This window comes from Aedes albopictus, chromosome 2 (genome assembly GCF_035046485.1).
Source record: "Aedes albopictus strain Foshan chromosome 2, AalbF5, whole genome shotgun sequence".
Classification (NCBI taxonomy): domain Eukaryota; kingdom Metazoa; phylum Arthropoda; class Insecta; order Diptera; family Culicidae; genus Aedes; species Aedes albopictus.
Genome location: NC_085137.1, coordinates 355,255,313 through 355,282,741, shown reverse-complemented (window position 1 = coordinate 355,282,741; position 27,429 = coordinate 355,255,313). Strand labels below are relative to the sequence as shown.

Here is a 27,429-nt window from a genome sequence, read left to right as displayed (position 1 = left end):
AAAATAACAGGGCTTTGGGACCCTAGAAGTGTCATAGTGAAAGAATATTTGAAAAATATTGGACCGGGCCTTCACAGTTCAAAACCAAAGTTTGTATGGAGAACTTGGGGTGTTCAATTGATATGTGCATTAGTAAGCGCTGTGCATATATTTAGGCGATAGACAATAATGAAACTAACCGAAATACCGAAAACGTCTAAAAATATGCACGGCACGTTACAATGCACATATCAATTGAACACCCCAAGTTCTCCATACAAACTTCGAAAACTGTGAAGTTCGGGTCCAATATTTTTCAAAAATTCTTTTCCTTTGACACTTCTAGGGTCCCAAACCCCTGTTATTTTTTTTTTCTCATCCCATAATACCAAATTTTGTAAAATTTTGTCGAGCAGTGAATCAATGGTGTAGCATTGATTATACGTCGTTTTCAAAATTTGTTACTGAAATGGTAATTGATAAACGAAGTTCTCAATTTATTACTGTGGAAGTGTCAATAAATCAGAAGGCGGAGAAGCTGGCTCTGTCCTAACTGGGACGTCACGTCGAAAAGCAGAAGAAGAAGGGGCTAGTCTTAGCGATACTGGATACTCGGTTTGTCGGACATGAAGCCATCCTCTCGGTGAACTGCTATCGAAAAGTGGGTGTTTTGTCCAGACTTCGGATGGGCGGCTCACAAATTATGATAAGATGTACCAATGCAATCCAGGCTATATAAGCTGGGTGGCTATCCTCCGACAACGCAGTAAGTAAATTTCGGTTACGTTCAAAAGCGCGCGGTTTATTCACTAAAGTCGAAAAGTGTAACATTTTGTGCATAAAAGTGTTGCAGTAAAATGATGTATAATGGAAAATAAAGTGATACTACTGGTGTTACTTAACCTTCTGGTTCAAGTTTACTGTTATTATGAAAATCAGTAAGTTTCTTGAAGCTATGGGCCCAAAAAATTAGTTCAACGAAAGTGAGTGTCTATGTCAAATCAGAAGATTCGAACTGAAAGACGAAAACAACGAAAAGTTTGGATTGCCAACGTGTTTGGTTACCGGATCTGGTGGAGGATTTTTTTTTCCAATGGGGAATTTTCAAAGTCTATCACGCAAGTGTACTACTGTGCTTTCAATACCATCCACAAATTCATGCAATGATGGAAACAAGTGTTTCAACTAAAAAAAAGGTCATATACAAAGGATGGCTAAGGAAAGCCAGAAAGAAGAAGAATACTTAGGAGAAGAATGTGATGATGAAAAAAGAAATTACGTGAAATATGAATATTTCACAGAACACATACATACATACTGCATTTTAGAATCTGGAAACATGAATTCAAGAGTTAAAATGCAAAAGTGATGTGCTTGTGGTTTTGGCAGAACAGTAAACGGCGTAAAGAAGGCGTTAAATATTAACATACGAAAACGAACAGTGAAACTTTCATGTTCTGAAATCGTGCATCTTATAGTGAATAAAAGTGGATATTTTATTAAATGATGAACTTTATGCTGAGTAGCCATTTTTTAATTCATCTAGATATTAGAGATAATTGGCCATTCTAATTGTATAATTATGAGTGGCTGTGAACTTCCTGAGGATCCTGAACATCTGTAATTGTGAAAGTGTAATATCGCTAAAGCATGACAGTGAGGGTTGCCGTGTTTTCCCAACGCTTTATAACAGTTTGATCTTAAATTTGTAAATAATAATATTGAATTTGCGAACAAGAGTCAAGTGAACAATCTGAAACATACGTATAGATCCAGTATTATGAACGATTAGTTATATGAAAGGTGTACTACAGAGCAGTGCTGGAAATGTGATTCCGATATACCTAGATTCAGTTACCTATAGCTCATTTCAGAAGCTGAACATGAAAATATCGAATTTGAAAAACTTGTGCAGCTAGACCAGACTACAAAAACGTGACGGAAGATCCGCGTTTAAGGTAAATGTCATCGACTACCTACCTTCGAAAATTGTCAACTGATATTCATCATCAATATAATTTGGCGTTTTTCGAAGATAGTAGACGACAGTGACATTAACCCTCTAATACCCAATTCCGCCTTTAGACGGGGTATAGTTTGAGCATTTTTGTAATTTTTGTTTCGTGGAAAATGGATTTTTTTATATTGTTGGCTGATATTTGGGACTGTTCTGTATATCTCAAAACGGTTTTTGGTGTATTTTAAAGCGTATTTACATTTTTTTAAAATCATTGAAAAATTGATGTTTTAGTCACCTTTTAGTTTATTTTGTATTGAATCGCTACAATCAACATATTTTATTTTTTTCCCAAATCATTCTATCCTTGTTTAGTAGTTTAAGGGAATCGAATACACTCTTAAATTATTTTCCTTAAAATTACACGGAAAATAAACTTTTCTGTGAAAAAAATTTAAAATAATAATAATTCAACAATAATCATAAAATCTCAAAATGTTTTCATCTCAAAAAATCCGTCCACCAAATTGGCTTCCAGGAAAAATATAAAAGTGTGGGGATGATCAAAAATAAAAATTAGAAAAATCAAAAACTGAAATTCACGAAATCGAGAATTAAAAAGAATTATCTTCCAAAACATGTTAAAATCGATTTTAGATGACGAAAAATTATATTTAGATCAAAATCAAAAATTTGGGTATTAGAGGGTTAAATATTAAAGTGAGAGCGATATTTCCGTGACTTGTAGAACTGGCTTAGCCGCACACAATATACCATATTCTGAGGTTCAGCTTTTGGAATGAGCTTTAGGTAATTTAATCTAGATATGTCAAAAAAATTGCAATTACGATATAAAAAGTTGGACATTGCAGTTGGCTGAAGTAATTCTGAAATGGCCTACTTTTCTCCGCTAATGCTAGTGTGTCAAAAAGTACTACTTTTCCGATTTTTTCAGTGCTGTAATTTAGCACTTTTTACCGAGCCTATCGTAGATTCAGCCTTTGCATGAGCCTGAGCAGAGCAGCTCAGCCCGAATTACCTAGAACGATTTCAATTCCGATTCGAACTGCAAATCAAGTATAGAGTTAGCTGCTGAATCTGCTTTTGCCTGCTTTAGCTACAACTGTTTGACGACGAGTCTGACGGGAGCTCGATCATTATTGGTGACACATTATTGGTGAAACATTGGTCCAATATTTTTCATTTGGATGCTTGCACGGGGTTCCTCGCGGAAAATTTTCAAAAAATATTTTTGAGAAGGTAATTTCATAAGCTTTGATCGCTGACATGTAACATATGGGAACATGGTAATTTTGTGAAAAATTACCATATAATATATGCGAACATGGTATTTTTTCACAAAATTGGCCTTAATTCAGGAAAGAAAGAAAAGTGCATACCAAAAATTTTAGCGATCAAAGCTTATAAAATTACCTCCTCAAAAATATTTTTTTGAAAATTTTCCGCGAGTTCTGGCATTGTTTTTCCGGCTTTTCTTTAAGAATTTTCTCAACGGTGGAAAACTTTTTCCACCTCATATTTTTTTAGATTTCTGAGAAAATTTGTTTTTATTTTCTAAAAAAAAAACTTTGTTTCTACGATGCTTCGTTCTTGAGTTATGATTTTTCAAAAAAAGGCGTACCGTCAAGGAACCATTCACCGTGGATTTAAGAGGATTCGGGGCAAATAAGGGCTGTCATTTGACACCAGTCTTATAAACATTGTTGGTGCCGCTTTTAATTGCCTTCATTATAGGTTAAAATTAAAGCAATATCCACAGAAGTAGAAAATTTTTCACAAAATTTGGTGATATAGTACAATTAGTAAAGGGTAGTAGGGTCGCCTAATTCCGTGGTAGGTCACCATTCACCGTGGTAGTAGGGACCCATTCACCGTGTATGAGAAATTTTATTCTACTTTGTTTAAAAATGATCAAAACAACCCAGCCAAGGGAATTTTCTTCGTTTAAATTCATTTCAAGTAATAACTTGCAAAATTTTATTAGAAAAACGAATTTTCAAATTTTCGATTTTTTCTAGATATATGGGACAATATGGGGCACGGTGGGCCAATATAGCCGAGGCGGTAAACGCACGGGTATTCTGCATGACCATGCTGAGGGTGACGGGTTCGATTCCCGGTCGGTCCAGGATCTTTTCGTAAAGGAAATTTCCTTGACTTCCTTGGGCATAGAGTATCTTCGTGCCTGCCACACGATATACACATGCAAAATGGGTCATTGGCAGAGGAAGCTCTCAGTTAATAACTGTGGAAGTGCTCATAGAACACTAAGCTGAGAAGCAGGCTTTGTCCCAGTGAGGACGTTACGCCAAGAAGAGAGAGGATGGGGCACGGTGAATGGAGACCATTGATTTTTAGGGTACCCATTTACCGTGCCTTTTTGGTTTCAATTAAAAAGTACGAGTAATCGTACTTTCTTGTTAAACTTACTACGCTAATGCAAAATACATACCTGATATGTGAATTTAATTGCTTCTTGGTGGAATAAAAACGTTGCTACATTTAGTTTATCGCTTAAATCACCTTAGCGCAGTTTTCGTTTTTTCACCACGAATGCAGTGAACGAGCAGAAACCCGCTTCTTGTAAACACACTTTAGTGTCAAAATGACAATTTTAAATGTTTTTAATGAGCGTTTTGACATGGTAACAATACATTAGTGTTGTATTGGTGAAATTGAAGGGAAATTGTCATATCATTCAATCATAATATGGAAATAATGAAAAAATATTCGAAGGCACACGGTGAATGGAGCCCCCACGGTGAATGGCGCCTTGACGGTATATGGTAGGTACATTTGGACATTTTTCTACAAAATTGGCCAGAACTCAAAAATCGAATAAAAAGTGCATTCCAAAAATTTCAGCGAATAAAGCTTATTAACCTTTTCAAAAATATTTGTTTAAAAATATTTCATGAGTTCGGGCATAGCTTTTCCGAATTTTCTCACCTGTGGAAAATTTTGTGGAAAACTTTTTCCAGTTCATATTTTTTTTGAATTTTGAGAAAGTATACTTTCAATTTCTAAAAAAAACGTGTTCTTGAGTTATGATTTTTCAAAGTAGTGTCAGGGGAAAACAAAAAAAAAACAACCTGAGTTTTCCGGAAAAATAGACGACCCTGAATTTTTCTCAATTTTTATTTTGCTCATATATCCATAAGCCCTGCCTGTGGAAAAAGTTTCTTGAAAATCTGAGAACCTTCGGCCAAATTTGTACGATAATAAAAAAATCCCCTCCTGATACATGTTAGTGTAGCTAAAAAAGTTTAGACTGAATGGTTATTTTTCGTAATTATATGCAAAAAATGTATGCAACTCGTTGCAAAACTTGATATTTTCAGCACTTGTCAAGCCTCGTTGGATAAATGTACGATATCATTATTTTCAATTTGTTGCATAAATAACTAACATCAGCACTGGCTGTAGAAGCTTAAATTTAGTTTACCAAATTAGAATAATAATGCATAATGATGCACAGAAATGAGATACAAATAAAGGTTATTTAAAAATCTGCATTGCAGCGACTAGTAATGTCCGGTGGGCTGCTCAGGAGATTTGCAAAGAAAGATCGTGGTGGGAGTCCCCATCGTATCAATGCGTTTGTTGCGAATGTGTTTGTCAGCCATATAGACACGGTCGGCTGCGAATAAAATTTCATTATTGAATGGCATAAGTTTTGAAACCTTCAAGTTATTAGACATGCTCGGGTCCATATAGCCAATGTGGTAATTGTACGGGTGTTTAGCATAACCATGCTGAAGGTGACAGGTTTGGTTCGGTCCAGGAACCATTCGTAATGGAGTAATTCCTTGACTTCCTTAGACATAGAGTACGCTAGGGAAAAGAAGAAAACATGGCTTAGCTAGGCTACCGGTAAAGTCTCAAACGCAATATTATTTGTCCATGATATAAATAGAAATTTGTAAACCTTTTTAAAAACAATAATAAACTTTTATTTTGTGCGTTATTTCTTGCCGCCTTTTATATATGGCCAACCAGTTATATTTGGTTCCACTGGCTTCAAAGGGATATAGGTGAAACGATTAACGCAAGCAAGACCATGTCAAAGATGTCTAGGTTTGATTCTCGGTCGGACCTTGTCATTAATTTTTTGGACTATCAAGGGCACAGAATATCTTCGTAAAGTCACATGATAAACGAGTGCAGAATGGTCAATTGACAAAGAAAGCTTTCAATTAATAACAGTGGAAGTGCTTATAGATCATGAAACAACTGAGCAGCAGGTCGCGTCCTAGGTAGGACTTTACGCTACACAGAATCATGAAGAACTGTATTCATAGTGTAATGTTACTCCATGTTCCAAACCAACTATGTAAATTTATACTATCAAAAAAGGGGTGTTTTGTCCAGACATCGAATGGGCGGCTCACAAATGTCTCTTATCAACAATGCCCAATGTCATTCAGGCTATATAAGCAGGAGGATTATCCTCTGGTAAGGCAGTAAGGTAATTGCGGTTCCGTTTAAGCGTGTTCATTAAATTCGTAGAGTGTAATCTTTTGTGCAGAATAGTGTCAAAACAACATGATGTATAATGGAAAATAAAGTGATACTACTGGTGTTACTTAACTTTTTGGTTCAAGTTTATTGTTATTATGAAAATCAGTAAGTTTCTTGGAATTATGGAACCAAAGAATAATTTCTACGAAATTGAGCGTCTACGTTGAATCAGAAGATTCGAACTGAAAGACGAAGAACAAACGAAGTTTGGATCGCCAATCTAAAGAGAACGTGTTTGAATACCGGATCCAGTGAAGGATTTTTTTTTTCGAATGAGGAATTTCCAAAGCCTATCGTGCAAGTGTACTTCTATGTTTTCAACACAATCTACAAATTCGTACAATGATGGCAACAAGTTTTTTAAATATTAATTGTGAAATGCTCATAAGAGAAAGATGGCTAAATTCCAATGTGGAAAGCCAGGAAGAAGAAGAAGACATTGGAGAAGAAGACAAAGGAGAAGAATAAGTTTATGGTGAAGAAGGAATTATGTGGAATTGAATAATTTCTCAAACTACATGCTACATTGTGGGATCTGTATGCAACATATAATCGAAAGTATGAATAAAAAAGTTTTGTGTTTGTGGTTTTGGAAGAGCAGAAATGGGTGTAAAACGACCTTATAGAAGCAAATTGAAAGCTAACTAATCTTGATTAAAATATGAAAGTATTTAAATCGAATAGTGAAACTTTGATTTGAATAACGATAACGCTGATGTGTGTAAGCCATTGCTTAATCTGTAATTGTGAATCTTAACCCTAGTAGGCTGTTAAGGTCAATAAGACCCACACAAGCACGCTGAACGTGCACTACATCATCGTGGTTCGAAAAAACTAACATTTTAGAAGGGTTCAAGTGAATGTGTATGCATCCAAAATCACAATGAGCCGTTCTGCGATTCTCGTTAAAGTACAGGAGACAGACAAAATGATCGGGACAGGAAAATTTTCACTTTCCTAAAAATGTCAAAATGATCGGGACAGGTAAAATTTTTACTTTCCTAAAAATGTTCAACTTGCTGTTTCTTTTCGAAAAATACATCAAATATTCTCTTTAACTGTAAGTAGATCAACTAATTGTGTATCAGTGGTAAAAATATGAAAAAGATCGCGCTATTCTGCACAAATCTTGAAAAAGGCCGATAGCCAACTTTGAGCTGTTATATCTCCGGATTCAATGAACCCAATGCAATGAAATTATGACCATTTATTTAATAATTATCGTTATAATAATATCGAATTTGTCCAATTTTTTTTGGAAATAAGGGTCAAGTACAATAAGAAATTACAAGAAATATACGTAATTTTAATTTAGGTATTAAAACGTAATATTTTGAAACGGTTGTAGAGTTGGGATGTAAACGGTGTAGTACCAAAGTTGTCAAACTTTTTGCAACAGCGGTAGTGCCTTTTTGAATTTTCAGCGCCGCAGCGCTTCAATACTTCTTACCACACATTTCCAAATCATATTTACCAATACGAAATCTTTTTTTCAAAGATTGACGTTTTCAAACTATTTTTTTTAGTTATTTAAGAAAATATGCTACGTTCAGTATATAATACAAAAAAAAATTCAAAAAACAAAATAAAATAAAGCCAAGAGGCCCCCTTGTTTTTTTTTTAACTTTTAGTAACATAAATTTTTACCTAAGGCTAATTCTTCACTCCATAAATATTCTATGAGCGCTTTTGAGATTTCAAAACATATTAATTTAATCGTAGAAACTCCACAAATTTGACGAAAACTCAAGATTTACATCTCAAACCAAATGACAGCTATATTGTCGTTAAATAAAAAAAGGATTTAAATTTGATCAAAAACGCAACATACACGATACAAAATCAACAATAGCGTCAGTTGTCTAAGTGTTTCGTAAGCCTTAGAGTGTAGGTTCAATTCCAGTTCTTATCGACTAGAAAAAAAAAAATACTTTTCGCCAAATTGGAAGTTTTCCACTGAGCCATTGAGTGTTATGTGTGTTGTCCGTTGCCCGTCTCGTGCTTCTAAAGGTCAGTCTATGCAGCAGCTCTGGCTGGAGTCGATGTTATTTGTCTTTACAAAAAAATGTACCACCCATGGCATTTTAACAATGGCAGTCTGATGGTCATTACTTCACTCTGATGCTCAACTACACCTCGGATTGTGGTACAATCGTTGGGGGTGAGAATGAATCAAAAATGCATACTTCCACATTTATTGTTCAATAAATTTTGCGCCAAAAACTTCTTTGATCATTGGGATGTGATCATTGGTAACGCATGCACAAATGATTAAAAAAATATTTGGAGTTCGTTTATTTTCGTTAAAACTACAAGTGTTTGAAAATGGGACCTGAATTTGTTCCGCATTGATAACAAAACAAGTTAATAAAGTTCTGGTCAAGGTTGATACTTCTTACCAATAATGTATTGAATTGAAATTATATATAAATTTGAGATTCTAAAAAGTGTCATTCCACCCAAAAGCGTGATGTTTCATCGAGTCTTAAAAGTGGCATTTGAAAAAGGATTTATTGTCGAGCTTTTTTGATGGTTTATCAAAAATTAATTAATTGCACTAGAAAACTAAGTTTTTGACAGGAACTGCTGGCAACTACGAGGATGACACTAGAAAATTTTTGATTCGATATTCGCAATATTTGATGAGATATTACAGATAATGCTTTGACCCAATCTTGCCCCTCTGACCCATTGTCACCTTCAACGATGCTACTTCAAATATTTATAGCATTAAGTCCAAAAAACAATTTTAGAATCTTAAATAACTCCATGAAGCCCCCTGAAATTGATTGAAACGCCTTAAAAACTCTCAGATAACCCTCCTGCGACTCAGCCTCGGGCTGAAAACCTCTCTAATAAAGATACCTAACCTAACCTCCTGAAGCCTCTCAAAGCGCATTGAAACCCCTAAGAAACGCCCTGAGACCTTCATAGACTTCCTTTAAGTTCTTCTAACATCTTTCTAAACCCACTTGAAGGGTCATAAAACTCCCTGATATAGACTTATACACCTAATAACCACTCTCTGTGGTAGACTGGTGGAGGTGCAGTGGACTTCTCCTAAATTCTACTGAAACCCCCTGATACCCCTCGAAACGCCTAGAAATACCTTAAAACCTCGCAGATCTGGTTCAAAATTTTGCCAATGAAGCTTACATATTTTGTTTATGATTGGTCAAAATTTCAGCGTTTTTGATTGACGTATAAAAAAGTTATGAAGATTTGAATGAACCATTATTTTGACAAAAAATTGCTGTACGGACAATTGTTTGATACACTGTACGTTCTTACGTATTTAGGCTGCAAGAGTGCGGGAGATTGACATCTAAAGCCGAAAGGAGAGTTGAAATTGTGAAAGGCGGATCTGGTTAGGATGATATATCGAATTCAGTTTGACTTTCTTTTTCACAGAATCGCAACTTGTTTTTTTGGATTAGTTTGTTTAAGTGCCGGACTAACGACACAGAGTTGTGTCTTCGAATCCTCACCAAAACAAGTTGTATTTTTTCACAAATTTATCTCAAATAAACGTGCTCTGTCTTCATATTTTACGTGTATTGAATTCTCGAAACCTCCTGAAACGCCATGAATCTTCTTAAAACCCCATACCTTAAAACCTTCTAAGAACCCCGAAGACTCTCCGTAAACGCTTTTTTAACCCTTTGAAACCCTTGAAACTTTTCGAAACCTTCCGAAACGCCTTGTAACGCCTCAAATTCCTTTTAAACCTCCTTGAGGCCCATGAAGACTTCCCAGAAACTATAGGAAATATTGTGGATACCTGGGTCCCTGTAAAGATATATTCTCCCAGAGTGTTTTCTCGGGTTCTAAAACAGTTTTATTGATAGATTTATAGATTATTAAAATATTACTTCATATCATGAAAATGGGGATCAAGCCTCCCCTTTTTTAAAATACGCACCCATTTTCCCAAAAATAAAAAAAAAATACATTTTGAAACACACTGTGCTGTTGTCATAGAAAATTCAAGAAAATTCTGAAAGAAAACGAATCGAAACCATTTGAAGTCATTTACTTTAAGAATGAGGCATATGTACTCAAAAAGGGGTTAAAAGTTAAACCCATTTTTTTTTTTGGAAAAGCATCATAAGATAGATATGCCTTCTACCCGGCATTCTGTGCGAAAAACGGAACTACTTTTGTGTTTTTCTCAAAGTTACAGATAAATTAGAAGAAGGGGATTAAGTCTACCACGTCTTCGCTGCTGAAAAAACCTTCTTTTTTTATAGAATGAGAAAATCTGCTGATCAAATACTTAAAATTCCTCGGGTTAGGTATGTGGGGATTGACCCTTTAAAAACTCATTCTTTCTATCATCCTTACCGTCGCGGTACTTTCTTCAGAAGTTCCTTCAATAATTCCTCCAGAAATTCTTCCAGGGATTTCTCAATTACATTCCTTCAGTAATTCTTCTAAGGATTACACCAGAGAATCTACCAGAATTTTCCCAGAGCTTCCTCCTGCAATGCCTGCACGGATTCCTCCAGGAATTATTTCAAGGACTCCCTCAGTAATGCCTCCAGAGATTCCTCCTGAAATTATTCAAGGGATATCAACAGGAATTCCTCCACAAAATCCTCCAGGAATTCCTCCTGGAATGCCTACCAGGATTCCTCCAGGAATTCCTCCATGGATTGCTCCAGAAAATCTTGCAAGGATTTCTTTAGGAATCCTGTGATTCCTTCAGAAATTCCTTCAGAGATTCCTTCGGAAATACTTCCACGAATTTCACCGGGGACTCCTCCTGGGAAGGATTCTTCCACGAATTCCTCCACGGATTTCTTCAGGAATTCCTCTGAGAAATCCTACAGAAATTCCTCCAAAAGTTCCTTTAGGAGTTCCTCCAGGAATTTCACCAGCAGCTCATCCAGGAATTTCTCTAGGAGTTCTTTCTGGAATTCTTCCGTTAATTCATCCAGGAATGCTTCAAGTAATTCTGCCAGGGTTTACTTCCCGGAATCCTTCACAGATTCCGTCAGGAATTCCTCTACAGATTCCTCCTGAAATTTCTCCGAGGGGAATTTTGAAGGGGTAACCTCAAACTATAAATCGGGAGTAGCCGCACCCTTGGCTGCACTACACCATGAATTATCTGTCACCTGTCTTGTGGAATCCTACCACCGGAACAGGCGATCCGTATTACTATCCCTAACCAGTTATCATTACTAATCAAAGGGTATTGACTCAACGCATTGCTGAGTAGCACTGATGAACATTAACACTACTATCTATACACTGCGAAGACAGTTTGTTTGAAATACCTCCTCTCATTTTACCAGACCAAAACTGCTCACCAACGATGGACATCTCATCATCGAATCGGCCGTGGACCGCAACATCACCGTGCTGTTGAAGGGCAACAGTTTCTTCAACGTCGGTGATGTGAGTCTCGGAAAATTGCTACATGGTCTTGCAAACGTGTCTTCGTCGTCGTCATCATCTTCGGTACCATCCGACTCGAGCCTTCCGAATGGATCAAGTCAGCTTCAGTTCCTGATGAACGTCGTGAGTGGGCCGTTCGGTTTGCAGAAAAGGATCGCTGCACTGGAGAATGGGTAGGTAGGGATGGGTGGGAGTGGCGGATGAAGTTGATGATGAAGATGAACTTGTTTCAGAACTAGTGACACAGGTGAAGGACGAGGTCGTGGAAGGATCAACAATATCAATCGACGGTTGACTGTGTTGGAAAGGAAGGTCGGGAACGTGTTGAGTAAACTGAGGGAGAACAACTGTAAGACAAGCCCTTGCCAAAACGGGGGAACGTGTATCAGCTTGTTCGATTCGTTCGTTTGCCTTTGTCCTAAGAACTGGGAGGGTCCGACTTGTGCCAATGATGTCAACGAATGCTCCGAATTTGCGGGTACTGATTTGGGCTGCCAGAATGGTGCAACGTGCAAGAATACACCTGGTGGATATAGTTGCATCTGTGCTAATGGATGGCAAGGAATACATTGTAATAGTAAAACAAAGGATTGCTTGACGTCTGGTAGTGAACTGTGTGGGCATGGAACGTGCGTTCAGACTAAGGAAGAACCAGGATATAAATGCATTTGTGATCAAGGATGGAAGAATAATGGTGTAATGCCAGCGTGTTCAGTGGATGTAGATGAATGTGCAGAATCTAAACCACATTGCTCAAAGGATCCAGAGGTAAGCTGTATCAATCTACCAGGGTCGTTCGTGTGTGGTAGTTGCCCTGCGGGATACACCGGAAATGGATTCTACTGCGTGGATATAGATGAGTGCCAAACGAATAATGGAGGATGCAGTACTTCCCCTGCAGTTACATGTATCAATCTAAGGGTATGGACTACCTCATATATATCTAAGCCTCGAATTTAATATGCTTTTGAATTCAGGGTTCTTCAAAATGCGGCAATTGTCCTTTGGGATACATGGGAGATGGGCAGACCTGCACACTGAGAGGAAACCGTTGCACACCAGGTCTTTGTCATCCATTGGCCCGGTGTATGGACTACTCGGGTGGGGTAGTATCATGTATTTGTCCACCCGGGTATCAAGGCTCTGGATATGGATCTACTGGCTGCATCCGGATGCCAATGAACCCATGTACGTTCAACCCGTGCAAGGTATGTTCGCTGGACGGCATTGATCTGCTAATATCAGTTTTCAATATCAACTTTTTACAAGAAAGGTTCAACGATTAAATGAAGCACATCCTAACCGAAAAACTGTCTGTTTCCTTTCTAAATTACAGAACGGTGGTACCTGCATCTCAAATGGCAACAATTACACCTGCACGTGTCCACCAGGTACTGCTCAGCCGAACTGTGCCAGGCTCATCTCACCATGCGCCATTAACCCATGCATGCATGGTGGAACTTGTACTCCGTTCATCGATCGCTACGTTTGCACTTGTCCGTCAGGATATACAGGGATGCGCTGCCAGAGTGTACAGCGGGCGTGTGGAGGCGTCCTGGATGTCTTATCTGGAAGCCTGACATACCCAATTGGCAATGGAACATACAATCATAATGCAAGATGTGCTTGGCTGATCATTACGAATCACACCAAAATCTTGAATGTTACATTCACAAAGTTCAACTTGGAAAACCCACTGCAGAATAAGGAATGCAAGTACGATTGGCTTCAGGTCAGTAGGTTAGGGAAGATTTGGGATCAGCTACTGCAGTAAGTTTGTATTTCTCAGATCCACGATGGCAAAACTTCAGCTGCGCATAACATTGGGCGATTCTGTGGGAACACATTGCCCATGGGAGGCAACATTCTGTCCACTCATAACTTCCTATATCTCTGGTTCCGGACGGATAATAGTACAGCTCATGATGGGTTCGCTCTGCATTGGGATAGTATCGATCCTATTTGTGGAGGAGAGTTGTCGGTTAAAAGTCATGGAGTTATAGCGTCACCGGGTTCGCCAGGAAAGTATCCTCCAAATCGGGACTGCAAGTGGTTCTTGAGTGCTCCCCCTGGTAAACGGTTACAGTTTCATTTCTTCACCATGCAGTTGGAGGCTCATGATTCATGTGAGTATGATTTTGTTCAAATTAGTGATGGATTGCAGGAAGAGGCGCCTGTGTTGAAGAAGTATTGCAACACATCACACCCGGAGCCGTTGGTTACTCCAGGGAATGAAGCGACCGTGTATTTCCACTCTGACGAGGATGGAACCGACTCTGGGTTCCAGATAAGCTATTCTGTGATAGAGGGTATTCCGGGATGTGGTGGCGTTTTCACTAAGACCGAAGGAGAAATTAGTTCCCCAAGACGATATGAAGATAACAAGTATCCAAATAATTTGATCTGTGAATACCTAATCAATCTACCACAAGGAAGCCGGATCAATGTTCAGTTCAATAGATTCCATCTCGAGTCCAGTGAAACATGCAAGTTCGATTACGTAGAAATGTTCGACGGGAGAACTGTGGACGATCCCTCGTTCGGAAGGTTTTGCGGAGAGCGTGCACCACCGCAGTTTCGAACCAACTCCAACAGCCTGCTGGTGAAATTCCATTCAGATTGGTCCCAATCGCAAGGTGGTTTCTCGCTGACTTACAAGCTATTGTGCGGAGGAGTTTACACAGACCCAAGCGTAGAGATAACCAGCCCTGGATATCCGAAGACGTACGGATTGAATCAAAGATGTGATTACGTTATTGAAGCCCCGCTTGGAAAGGCTGTTTTGCTGGATTTCCAAGACTTCGATGTTGAAGGAAATTCTTATCCCAACTGTGATTTGGACTTTGTTGAGATATACGACGGACTAGAAGCCAGTAACTCTTCTTTCATAGGACGATATTGTAGTTCGAAGATCCCTCCAAGGGCTATTTCATCGCTGAACGTAATGTTGATGCGCTTTGTATCGGACGCCTCTATCGGAGGCAAGGGATTCAAGGCCAATTTCACATTTGTCAACGTGACTTGCGGAGGCGTGATAACTTCGGAAGATTTTACAATACGGCCTCCCTCAATGACAGACCAGGAGAGCTACATGCCGGATTCTGACTGCCGGTGGGTCATTGTTGCTCCTAAGACGCATGCCATCCAGTTGACGTGGAACAGCTTCGAGTTGGAGAAGAGCAGCAATTGTGTGTATGACTTTGTGGAGATTTACGACAACTCATCGGTGTCGAATCCGCTGGTGGGAAGATACTGTGGAACGACGAAACCACCAGCACTAACAAGCTCGGGAAACGTAGTCACTATTCGTTTCAAGAGTGATAGCTCCAGTTCCAAAGATGGGTTCAGTCTATCGTTCCTATTTCGAGATGTATCAAAGTGTAAGTTTAGAATCGACTAGAAGGTTTGTTTCCAATAATTTGCTTTTTTTGTATTTTAGTATGTGACGGAAATTTCTTCACATCAACCGGTGTGATCAAGTCTCCAAACTACCCACAGGAATATCCGTCCAACAAGATCTGCGAATGGGTGATTACGGTTCCATTGGGGCAGCAAATTGAGCTGAATGTGAAGAACTTCACCATGGAAAAGCACACAGCATGTCGATTCGATGGTTTGGAAATTCGTAACGGAGGCACATCCAGTGCGCCATTGATCGGAAAGTTTTGCGGAACGGATGACTTCAACGGAACCATCTCTTTCAGTAATAAAATATACTTGAAGTTTTATTCGGATGCGTCGCGTAACTATGGTGGATTCTACATTGAATGGGACGGTACGTCTACAGGCTGTGGTGGAGTACTTACTTCTCCAAGAGGGTCGATTATCTCACCAAACTATCCGGAGTCCTATGGTAATAATGCACAATGCGGCTGGCGAATTACCGTCAGTGCTGGATCTGCAATACATATAGTGTTCATAGACATTGACATGGAGAGCGTTGCCAATTGCCGGTACGATCATCTGGAAGTATTCGACGGACGGGATGTGGCTGGTAAAAGCTTGGGCAAGTTCTGTACCGTCGACACCGATCCGATACAACTTAATACCGAGGATAACCATGCTTTTATAAAAATGAGAAGTGATGATACTAACCAGGGCAGAGGATTCCATCTCAAATACAACATTCTCTGCAAGCGTAACATCACCGGATTTGGAGGAGTTATCGAATCCCCAAATTTCCCCGACAAGTATCCAGGCAGTTCTGATTGTCTGTGGACCATAAACGTTCCACTTGGAAACAAAATCGATATTGAATTCTCTCATTTCGAGCTGGAAAATGGCATGATCTTCAACAGTGATCAAAGTCACGTTTGTCATTTTGATTACGTTGAAATCAGTGAGCCGAACGACGAACAGAATGTTCCGAAAAAGTATTGCAACCATATGCCTGCTTCAATGACATCGAAAGGATCCACCGTTCAAATCGGTTTCAAATCCGACACCAGTGGTGAGAGCATTGGGTTCCGGCTTGAGTGGCAGCTTAACGGTTGTGGCGGCATTCTGACAAGGCCTTTCGGATCATTCAACACTCCCAATTATCCCAATGAATATCCCACAAACACCCATTGCTTGTGGACGATTGCGGTTGTTCCAGGAAGTGTGATAGAATTGACAGTATCCAACTTCAACATGGAAACATCGAGTAGCTGTCGATACGATGGACTAACAATATCGAATACTGAAGATTTTGACCAAATAATTGGTACATTCTGCCATACTCAGAAAGAACCAGTGAAACTGACCAGTTCTGGTCACATACTGTATGTGAAATTCTACAGTGATCAAACGTATACGTATAAGGGCTTTACCGCCTATTACAGAACTGTTCCAGCCCGTAATTAACATAACGACTGTAACATGAACAAACCCATTCGAACAATTCTCTTTTTCAGAATGTGGAGGACTTTTGACGACGCATCAAGGCTTCCTGTATTCTCCCAACTATCCCAAGAATTACCCGGGTAACCAGTCCTGCGAGTGGATAATACAAGCGGAACCTGCCTACACCCTTAAGTTCAATCTGGAAGACATTGGCATCGTTTCCAGTCCCAATTGTTCGCAGGACTATCTGCAAGTGTTTGACGGCATGCTTCGTGACGAACGGAAGCTGCTGATGAAGGTTTGCGATAGCGAGGCAAACGTTACATCCGTGATGTCCCGCAGCAATCAGCTCCTGGTCACATTCAACTCCGATGCGGCATTCGAAGCGAAGGGTTTCAGGGCGAATTACTCGATTGTAGGTTGATGTGTTCCAAGTTGGGAATGTGCCAGATAGTAATAATCTTTTTATTCCTAGAACTGTGGTGGTCGAATTAATGTAACCCATGATGGAATAATTTCTTTAGAAAACACGCACCGGATCAAATCGGAAAATTGCACTTGGATTCTAGTGGCGGATCAACCAATGCAGCATATTACTCTGCAGGTGATGCACATGAACATAGTCGAAGTGGAGGGTTCTTGCTTGGCCAACCTGACGATTCACGATGGAGAAGACATCAACGCACCAGTAAGATTCACCGGATGTGGAAGTAAAACTCCCCCTGCGATTGTTAGCAACGGGTACTCGTTGACTGTGCACATAACATCGGACGATTACAATCTGTTCAGCTTGCTGGGGATGCAGTTCATTGCAAGTTATTCCGTGTTGAATAACGGTGGGTATGGTGTATGGTTCTCGACGATTTTTTTTTCTGTAGAATTGTGGTTGAATTGCTGATCGCAGTAAAACTAAATCAACTGAAACAATTTGAAACGCCAGATGACTCGGACAAGGGCTTAAAATCTCTTAAAAAAGTATTATTATTATTATTATTATTATTATTATTATTATTATTATTATTATTATTATTATTATTATTATTATTATTATTATTATTATTATTATTATTTTCATTATCTTTATTAGTGAGACTTGCAATCCTTGGTTGGTTCATCTCTAATAATAATAAAATGCCCATTTTCAGCATGTGGAGGAGAACTGACGTCCTTTTCCGGTGAATTTGCTTCACCCCACTATCCGAATCGTTATCCCATGAACGTGCAGTGCATCTGGGCCATAAAGGCATCGCCGGGCAACACGGTTCAGTTATACTTCCGGGAACTGGACTTGTTTGAGTCTGAAGATTGCAACGTTGACTACCTGGAAATCCGGGAAACTTCCGGCAGTGGGAAGTTGATTGGTGATTTCTGTGGTAAAAACCTTCCGGGGAACCTGACGTCGTCCAACAGTTTTTGGATCAAACTGCAAACAGGAAATCAGGGCTTTGCGAAGGGTTTTCTAGCCGAGTTCTCGTATGGTAAGCGATGGATGGGAATTTAAGGGTGTTGAGTTCTCAAAACATGTACGATTGCAGATATGTTCAGTGAGCTGACTGGAAGCAGTGGTGTAGTTACGTCTCCTATGTTCCCTCGAGATTATGCGAGAAATGAGATTCACACCTGGAGAATCATGGTTGACATAGGATCTGTCATTTCAATGAAGTTTACAGCCTTTGAAATCGATGCCAAGTTTGTGGATACTTGCGAAGGCCAACTGGAGGTAGTTTCTAATTAGAATCACTGTTGCAACGGGAGCCTAATCCGTTCTTCATAATTTCAGATTTACGACGGCTTCGATGACACCGCAGAGCCACTGAAGGGAGAGCTTTGTGGACTGACGCCCCCAGAACCATTCAAGTCATCATCGAACGTGGTGTTTATTCGGCTTGATCACTCGGACGCCAGTGGCCCTTCCAAGTTCTCGTTGAGTTGGGAGCAAATCGGAAAAGAGGATCAAACTCCAGCATCAACGGACACCGATGACCAGTTTTGTGGAGGCCCACATGTAATTGTGCTTTCCGAAAATGCGACAACGTACAACCTAACATCTCCCGGTTATCCAATTGGGTACCGGGTGAACTTGAACTGTAGTTGGGTGTTTCAATCTGCAAGTCAGACAGAACATGCCTTCTTGCAGCTTACCTACGTAGATTTGGAAGAAACGGACGCATGTCTTTCGGATTACTTAGAAATCTCTACATCTTCGGATATGATATCATGGTCTAAGGCGGAAAGAATTTGTACCTTTGGATATAGAGTGAAGTCCATGTTCCACGGTAAGCCTTTCCTGAAAGTAGATTTTCGTTCCGATTACTACGCTAACCGAACCGGATTCACCGGAATTGCTTCGCTGCGTTGCGGTGGTGTTATGACGGAGTCAAACGGGGTCATCGAAATAAAAGACACGCAAAGTTACAATGAGACTGCTAGATTCCTAGATTCTGTTTGCATGTGGAACATTACAGTGCGTCCAGGGCGAACAATAGAATTCCAGTTCGAGTCGATAAAGCTTCAGAAAACGGAGGCGTGCGATGCTACGGTATCCATCAAAAACGGAATAGATGAGTATTCTCCTCTGCTGGGTTCGTACTGTGGCAATGAAATACCAGGAAAGGTGAATACTTCTAGCAACAGAGCGTTTGTTAAGTTCAATTCCGGACATATAACAACCAATCAATTCAAACTAACGTATCGTGAAGTCGGTATGGAGTGTGGCGGAAGAATTATATTACGTAAAAACAATTCTCCGATGACCCTTACCACACCCAACTTCCCAGAAATGCCTCATCCACATAGTGAGTGCATTTGGACCATTATGGCTCCAGCTGGTGAAACCATCAAATACGAATTCAAACCGTTTATGTTGAAATATTCGCATAACTGCGTGAATGAATACGTTGAGGTTCGGGATGGTGGCACTACCAGCTCCAGTGTTCTATTGAGGGCCTGCACTCAGGAAAACGTGCCCTCAAGACTTACCACCTCAAACATGTTACGAGTGCGGTATTTCACGGACAGCTCTGACCCGGGCAACGGGTTCAAATTGAACGTATCGATTGCCAAGTGTGGAGGATCCATCCATACTCGAAAAGGTACCGTACAGTCCAAAAACTATCCAATCCTCGGAGGGTACCCTTTCAAATCAGTTTGTGAATACTTCATTTCCGGTAGTATGAACACAGTTCTGAACCTAACCTTCATGGACATAAATCTCCCAACTGCAACAAACTGTTCAAGCGATAATTTGAAAATCTACAGTGTCCTGCCTGGGGAGAACGTCACCGAGTTACTGATTGGAACGTACTGCGGTTCGCAGATTCCAACATCTGTCCTGACGTATGGCAATCAAGCAAAACTAGTGTTCACGACGTTTGCAATGCAGAGTAGCTATCGAGGATTCAAAATTGGATTCAGTTCCGTAGAAGACCAGTGCGGCGGGGAAGTCAACTCGGCAGCTGGAGATATCACCAGCCCTGGATATCCCGATGGAGGAGGACTGAGATTTAGACGATTCTGCGAGTGGAGAATTACGGTACCGGAAGGTCGACGAGTGAAGGCTGAATTCATAGACTTGGACTTGTCTACAGTTAGTGCAAGTTATATGCAACGCATAGGATTCTATCACGGATTTGACTATTCGGCTCGGATACGGTTCGTCACCGGTGGGTCCTACAATAACAAACCGATATACTCCAGTAACAACAAAATGATGATAAACTTCTGGTCTCGGATTTCCTCGGATAACAAAGGGTTCAAGATACACTTCAGCAGTGACGAGCCGTCGATGTGCGTTGGAAATTTGGATGGAGATGAGGGAATGATTGCGACTCCGATCAACCAGACAAGCTTCATGTGCGAATACAGGCGTTCCTCGGGAGTGTTTTCGGTGGGACCAGCTGGCAGGAAGACGGGAACAATGGCGCTGTACTTCAGCGAAATGAAGGCCGGAATGTACAATAATGCATGTGCATTGAGTACCAGAGGTATATTCATCTTGCGAGGCGCCATAGTCGGAGGCCAACCGGGAGTTTTGAAAAAGTATTGTGGAAACGCTACAAACAGCGATTTGATAAGATCCCCATTCCCGGATATGTACATTCTGGCTCGCCAAGGCTTATTTTTGGGTGACGTCCGGTTCAAGTTGCGCTATCAAATTCATCAATGTGGTGGAATGTTCGGAAGTGAGTTGAAAAACATCTCAAGTTCAAATTTGGCAAAGAATACCGGACCTGTCGATTGTGCGTGGTACGTTGACTACCCGGAGAATACTTTAATCAACATAGAGTTTGCTAACTTTAACCTGAACGATTCATGCGACAATGAGTACCTTTCAATTTACAACGGTCCTACCACAAACAGTCCACTGTTGGGCAAATTTTGCAAAGGAAGTGGCGTGGAAACGATCATCACACAGGATCGTTACGCATTCATAGAGTACCACTCGGAGAACGCCAATTTGAGGGGCGATTTTGAAATGAAGCTTGCTGAAATGACCTCTGGATGCGGTGGGACTCTTCATAAGAACACCGCTACTTTTGGTTCACCGAATTTAGGAGGTAAATACGCTCCCAATATGGAATGCATCTGGACGATTCGAGCCGATATTGGATATCACGTTGGAATAAGCTTCATCAATCGCTTCAACCTGGAGAAAAGTGAAAACTGCTCCAAAGATTACTTGGAGTTCTTCGACCGCATCAACGACAGCTGGACTAGCGTGGGTCGCGTTTGTGGAAAGAATACTCCGAAAATGTTCAACTCAACTGGATCCCTGATGAGAGTGATATTCAGAACAGACTCTAGCGTGGAAGGCGACGGATTCACCATCAAATGGGAACAAAATTGCGGTGGAATATATACGGTAGATCAAAACACGGGTGTCATGATGAGTCCAAACTATCCGATGAACTACGATCGGATGGTGACTTGCAACTATACCTTCGTTGCTAACGATCAAAATTCGTACGTAAACTTGAACTTCATCGACTTTGCACTTGAGGATGGTCCACAAACGTCGATTTGCATATATGACAACATAACTTTGTATAAGCCTATGGATTACCAAACGCCACTCCAATGGGAAAAGGTTGGAACTTACTGCAAGCAAAACTCCCCCGGGCGTATAAGGTTCAAGGGCAGAGTAGCTGTCGTATTCCGGTCGGATCGATGGCTGGAATCCAGGGGATTCAAATTTGAGTACAAACTCGACAGCTGTGGTGGTTCAATTACACAATCCACTCGCATCGCAAGTCCAGAAACGAACACAAAAATCAGTGGATATGGCAACAGCTTGTACTGTACATGGAACATAACGATTCCCGATGGGAAGAAAGTCATCGTGCGGTTTGAAGACTTTGAACTTGAGCATTCTGACGGATGTTATTTCGACAACGTCGAAATTTACAAAGGGCTGGAAAAGAAACCGGATCAAAAAATGGCATCACTATGCGGAAATCTAACGGCGCATGCACCAGCAATAAGCATCAAGGGAACTCATGGAGTTGTCTACTACAAGTCGGAGCAATTCACCTCTAATAGCCATCACTTCTCGGCCTTAGTATTGTTTGTAAACGACTGTGATCTTCAGGTAACCCTGGAACCTAACTCACAACCTTATAACCTCAACATGCAGAACAATGATCCCGCAATGCGCGATTGCCAATACACGTTTAAAGCTCCCCCGGGGTACAGTCTGCGGCTTACCTTCAACAAATTCCTTCTGGGTTCTTCCCGCAATAGTACGGGTTGTTCGGACAACTTCGTGGAGGCACGTGACGGAGGCGGTCCATTTGCCGACCTGATTGGAAAGTACTGTGGCTACGCTTTACCAGTGCCTGCGACGACATACAGCGAGTCCCTGTTTATGCGAATGGTGACCGACTCTACGGGACAGGGAAGCGGGTTTAATGCAACCATATCGCTTGTGGAAACCCCTTGCGGTAGAAGTTACTACAACTTGTCTGAAGGTCAGGTGGAAGTTGTGCAGAGTCCAAACTACGGTAAGGGAACTTATCCATCAAATACCAGATGTCTTTGGCGATTGGAGGTCCCTGCTGGGAAAACAATCAACGTGGAGTTCAACGATTTCAAGCTGCAAAACTACAGCGATGATTTGGAAAAGTGTCCCGATAAGCTAGAGTTCTTTGACGCGAGCGTAAGTTTTGGTTTGGTAGAATGTAGACCTGAAATTTTATAAAATATATTTTTTCAGGTAAAAACATTTATCTATGAAGGCTTAGGCGAAGATGTGATATTCCGAGGAAAATCGTCACATGCACAGAAGTCTTCGTTTTATCATGTGAGTATTTTCATTTTTCTTATTTTCCAAGAAAGGTTTTCCTCTTTTTCTTATCTTATTCTTAAAAAAATACTAACAGTGAGCAGATGGTTCTGCTCGGAGTTTTACAGAATGATTAACTTGAGATATTTTTGGAATGTTGTTCGAAAATCTGAAAAAACAGCAATTTTGTCAATTGCGGAAAGATTCCAAACCGTACTGAATTTGATTTTGAACACCCTCAACGTTAAAACTCAGGGATAAGAAAGATTAATACAATATCTAGTCAAACGATTTGAGGACTTGATCGATGCATATGGGAGTAGATTACATACATATGGATCGACATTCTGCATACCTAAGTCACATACTTTTCTATCTCAATCGTTCTAGGGTACCAGAAATCCAAATTCCCATCACATTTACTGCGGGTCCGGGGGCCTTCCGGTAACGTACCATTCTCATTCGAGCAAACTTTACGTGAAGTTTGAAAGCGACGAGCGCGTCCAAGACGTAGGATTCCGTCTGTCCATACAGCAAAACAATTACTGTGGTCAAAACTACACCCGACTGCAGGGTCGCATCAATAGCAACTACGTGGTACGGAAGGAACACTGTACCATCACGATTCAGGTTCCGGAGAACTACACCCTAGCGTTGTACTTTGCCATTTTCTACACTCATGCTCCGGACTGCGAGAAGGAGGGCATCCGGATCTACGACGGACTGGGAACGGATAAACAACTGGAGCTGCTGTGCAGCTATTCGACGCCGAATCCAGTGTTTTCGGAAAGTAACGCGCTGAGGATAGAAATGCCGCCGTCGCAAGCAGAACATGTTTCGACGATGATTGATGCTTCGTATCTGGCTACGGATCAAGGACGAGGATGCGGAGGAGAGATGTTCAACTATGGGGGAATATTCAGCAGCCCGTTGTACCCCAACAACAATCGCACCCGGAAGCAATGCTTGTGGACGGTGACGGTTCCGAACAATATGCGTATTGCTTTGAAATTTGACACTTTTGATATGGGAAGTATTACTACTTGTAGTACGGATTATGTTGAATTGATAGAAGTCAAGGGTGCCGAGAAGCGGACTGTCCGAAAGCATTGCGGTGGAGATCAGCCATCGACTTATATTAGTGAAAACAGTGTGATGCAGGTACTTCATAAGCAGACTCAAAACTTTGGAGGCACAGGGTGGCTAGTAAAATACATGGCCATCGAAAAGGATGCATTAGTAAATAATTGGTAAAGGCTTTGTGAATTTGTATTAAATTATTTTATTTATTTCTACATATAAACAAAAAACAATTGATTATCGTAACTATAAAATCGAATATTCGAATTTATACTACACAACCTATGGTAGATTTTAGATGATGTCTCAATAAAGCATGATGTGTAAAAATCCACGTTTCCACTGTTTTCCATACATTTACTCGCTTTTTACTCGATGCCGCTAAACGCAACAAAAATAAAACCAAAGATCGAAACAGAAAACTTTTCTCCGCCCCTCGAAAACTTAACCGCTACTTTTGTGAATGACTGTCTCGAGTGTTTGCGTCGACCAGCGGTATCTCTATACTCCTATAGTTTACTTGTGTATAGTAAAAGTGCACTTGTACGTTCGATCACCTTCCTCGCCGATCGAACAGCCGGTTACTTATCTAAATACACGATGATGCATCTTTCTTTTGAACATATAATTCCACCGATATCGCTCGAGATTCAAATCTCCGCGCTCAGAACCAGCCTATGGTCGTCACCCTCCTCCGCCTTCATAGTTGATTGATGATGCAATTTACATTTGGATCTCCGATTTGTGATGTGCTCCCCGGGGAATGACCTTCAACTGTGATGGTTTACAGTCGCATTCCTCGATACTTTTCGATTGATTTGCATAAACAGAACGATAGGAATATCGCCAACAGCTGCACCAAACCGACTCCGATGGCCACGATGATTACCAGATTCCGATTGTACATTATCCAGTCGATGAGTGCATTGTAGCAGCCCTGAGAAGATAAAAAAGATAGTTAAATATGGGATTTGATTCAAATTGTACACAGCGATCATAATATTGATTTGCTGAATCAAAAAACAATTTATTCGGCAAGATTATTTACAGAAGTTTATGTCATTATACCTCACAACAACCAGTATTTATAGTTTCAACAGAAATTCATCAATGAATCTCGGGAAATGTCTGAGTGAATTTCTACAAGAATCATTCAGGAATTTCATTCTAAGCGGTCTTCTCACTTTACCGGGCCGGGACCGTGCCGGGCCCCGCCCGTGCCCCGGTCATCGATTTCTTTCTAACGATATCTATGCGTGTGATGTGAAACACGCCATAGTAATCGCATGTAAGAAATCGATGACCGGGGCACGGCTGGGGCCCGGCACGGTCACGGCCCGGTGTAATGGGAATAGCCCTTTATAGTTCGCCAAGAGTTTTGATTGAGCGTATTCAGTTTTCAAAAAATCAGAAGATGACCTAGAAGTTAATGAGTTATATTATACCCAGTGAATTTCTTGAACAATTAAAAAAAAAAACTTGAAACAAAAACATGAAAATTTTACCCAAAGAAACAAACAGCATATTTTTGACACAGCTTTCAACGAAAGAACGTCAAAAATTTTCCCGGACAAAAAATTCATGAAAGTCCCTATGTTCAGTTCACAAAACTTTATTAGCAATTGTTTTGGGAATTTCGTTCGAATATTTTTGTAGTCGAACGCATGACGGAAAAGCTTATTATTGTCATAGGTCATACCTAGGGACAATGGAAATTCGCGATTTCGCGGGAGCCGCGAAATTCGCGAAATTGGGGCTCGACCGCGAAATTTGAAATATCCCGCGAAATGTTGCGAAATCTGGAAGATCCTACAAATATCCATTATTTTTTTAACTTTTAAGCAAAAATGAGCTGCAAGTTTTTGACAGTGTATAGTAATTTATAGGGTGTCCCAGAAAGTATGGGCACAACTTTGCAGCTCTGCCATTTGGGAATGGATGCATAAACAAACTTTATTTTCACACATATCCTGCCTTAATATATCAACATCAAATGTCAATTATTAAAATTTGCATTTCACGCTTCGTTTGAATGCGGTAGAACATTTCCTGAAAGACCTTTTAAAGCTTCTGCACAAATTGCTATATTTTTCAATTACATCGCTTAACAAATTGTTTTCTACGCATGAAATTAGGCTCGATAAAAATTTCAAAAAAATATATCCGAGTATTTATACATGCGTATCTATTATACAACCTTTAGTTCGAATTGAAAACATGTACTTTTGAACCTGAAAAATAAATTGAAACACCAAAATCGATATTTTTGAAAACCCGTTTTTCTAATATTTGTAAACAAGCTTCTGAATACATATCACAACATGCAGAAAATTACATTTTAATTCACTATAAGTTAAATAAATGCTCCAGCTTTATAAAGTGTAGATTGAATTGTTTTTATTCTCGTCAAAACTTGTTTTAAAACTCGAATGTCTGTGGGCATGTCTTATCCAGAAATAGAAAAGGCGAATATTTCAGTTTTCTCAAAATTATGATTTACCCGTACGCACAATCAAAACATATTTTTATAAAAAAAAATCAATCAACCAGCTGAGGAAACATGTTTTCGAATGTATCATGTGGAAAAAATTCGGAAAAAATGTTTCGAATTTGGATATTTGGCAAAACCGTAAAAAAGTAGTTTGTGCAGAAGTTTTAAAAGATGTTTTTTCATTTTAATTATTCTGCATATAGAAACCCTTTTTAATGTATAAACCCTTCACAGGTATCAATTAAAATACTCTGAATAATAATACAAAAATATAAAAATTGTTGTTTGTTAAAAAAATGATTGTATTTTCACTGTACAAAGTTGTGCCCATACTTTCTGGGACACCCTATACGATTCTTTATCTGCATGATAAAAAATTAATGCATTTTAAATTTATGCTTCTTTGCTGACTTTCGTCAAATTTGTTACTTTTTCGATGAATTTATGATTGCGCTTAACAAAATTCAAATTTATTCTTCATTTGGCCTTCATAATTTAAGTTTTCCTCAACAAAACGGTAAAAATGTAAGTCCGCGAAATTACCGCGAAATTTACAATAGTAGCCCGCGATATTTAAGTAATTTTGCCGCGAATTTCCATTGTCCCTAGACTCATACCCTTGAATATTTTTTGGTAATTCTGCTAAAAATCTCTAAAAATTGCTCATGCTCTTTTCACAGCAAAACCTTTTAATAGCCTTTCATGAATTTATTCTAGAATTTTTTATATGCAGTATTCATAACCATTATAGAAACCAATCAAAACCAACGTTGAGAATTTTCACTAACAGTTGTGTAGCCGGTTGGAGCCTACAATGAATTACGCGATAATTGGAGGATATTTGCACAACATAATGATTTTTCATGAATTCCT

General features: G+C 39.8%; 2 protein-coding genes across 10 annotated transcripts in view; one reads left to right on the top strand and one right to left on the bottom strand.

Annotated features, from left to right (window-relative positions):
- The first annotated feature begins 662 nt into the window (after window positions 1-662).
- Window positions 663-24,399, top strand: LOC109407423 (cubilin homolog). 2 transcript variants are annotated; one of them, XM_029866474.2, is made up of 14 exons: window positions 663-917; window positions 11,779-12,054; window positions 12,115-12,802; window positions 12,859-13,089; window positions 13,218-13,613; window positions 13,671-15,261; window positions 15,321-16,718; window positions 16,777-17,120; window positions 17,181-17,541; window positions 17,851-18,183; window positions 18,241-18,425; window positions 18,486-22,859; window positions 22,917-23,003; window positions 23,376-24,399. In XM_029866474.2, the coding sequence occupies exons 1-14, from the start codon at window positions 847-849 to the stop codon at window positions 24,237-24,239; spliced, it is 11,199 nt and encodes a 3,732-aa protein (XP_029722334.2). In that variant the 5' UTR covers window positions 663-846; the 3' UTR covers window positions 24,240-24,399. The 2 variants fall into 2 exon arrangements, with proteins under 2 accessions (XP_029722334.2, XP_029722333.2); XM_029866473.2 differs by lacking the exon at window positions 663-917 and adding an exon at window positions 5,587-6,583.
- The window catches only part of LOC115263285 (tetraspanin-18), a 174,516-nt gene continuing 171,338 nt past the window's right edge, over window positions 24,252-27,429 (bottom strand). For all 8 annotated transcript variants that reach the window (XM_029866420.2, XM_062852785.1, XM_029866419.2 and 5 more), the window contains one exon: window positions 24,252-25,002. In XM_029866420.2, coding sequence (XP_029722280.1) covers window positions 24,850-25,002 — 153 coding nt within the window. In that variant the 3' untranslated portion in view covers window positions 24,252-24,849. The remainder of the gene's footprint in view (window positions 25,003-27,429) is intronic.

Excerpts from the sequence above, each read along its gene's own strand:
- LOC109407423 (XM_029866474.2), top strand. The coding sequence starts at position 847 with ATGGAAAATAAAGTGATACTACTGGTGTTACTTAACCTTCTGGTTCAA. Across the intron at positions 17,121-17,180 it reads TCAGGGCGAATTACTCGATT|AACTGTGGTGGTCGAATTAA; the intron begins GTAGGTTGATGT and ends TTTTATTCCTAG. Across the intron at positions 22,860-22,916 it reads TAGAGTTCTTTGACGCGAGC|GTAAAAACATTTATCTATGA; the intron begins GTAAGTTTTGGT and ends ATATTTTTTCAG.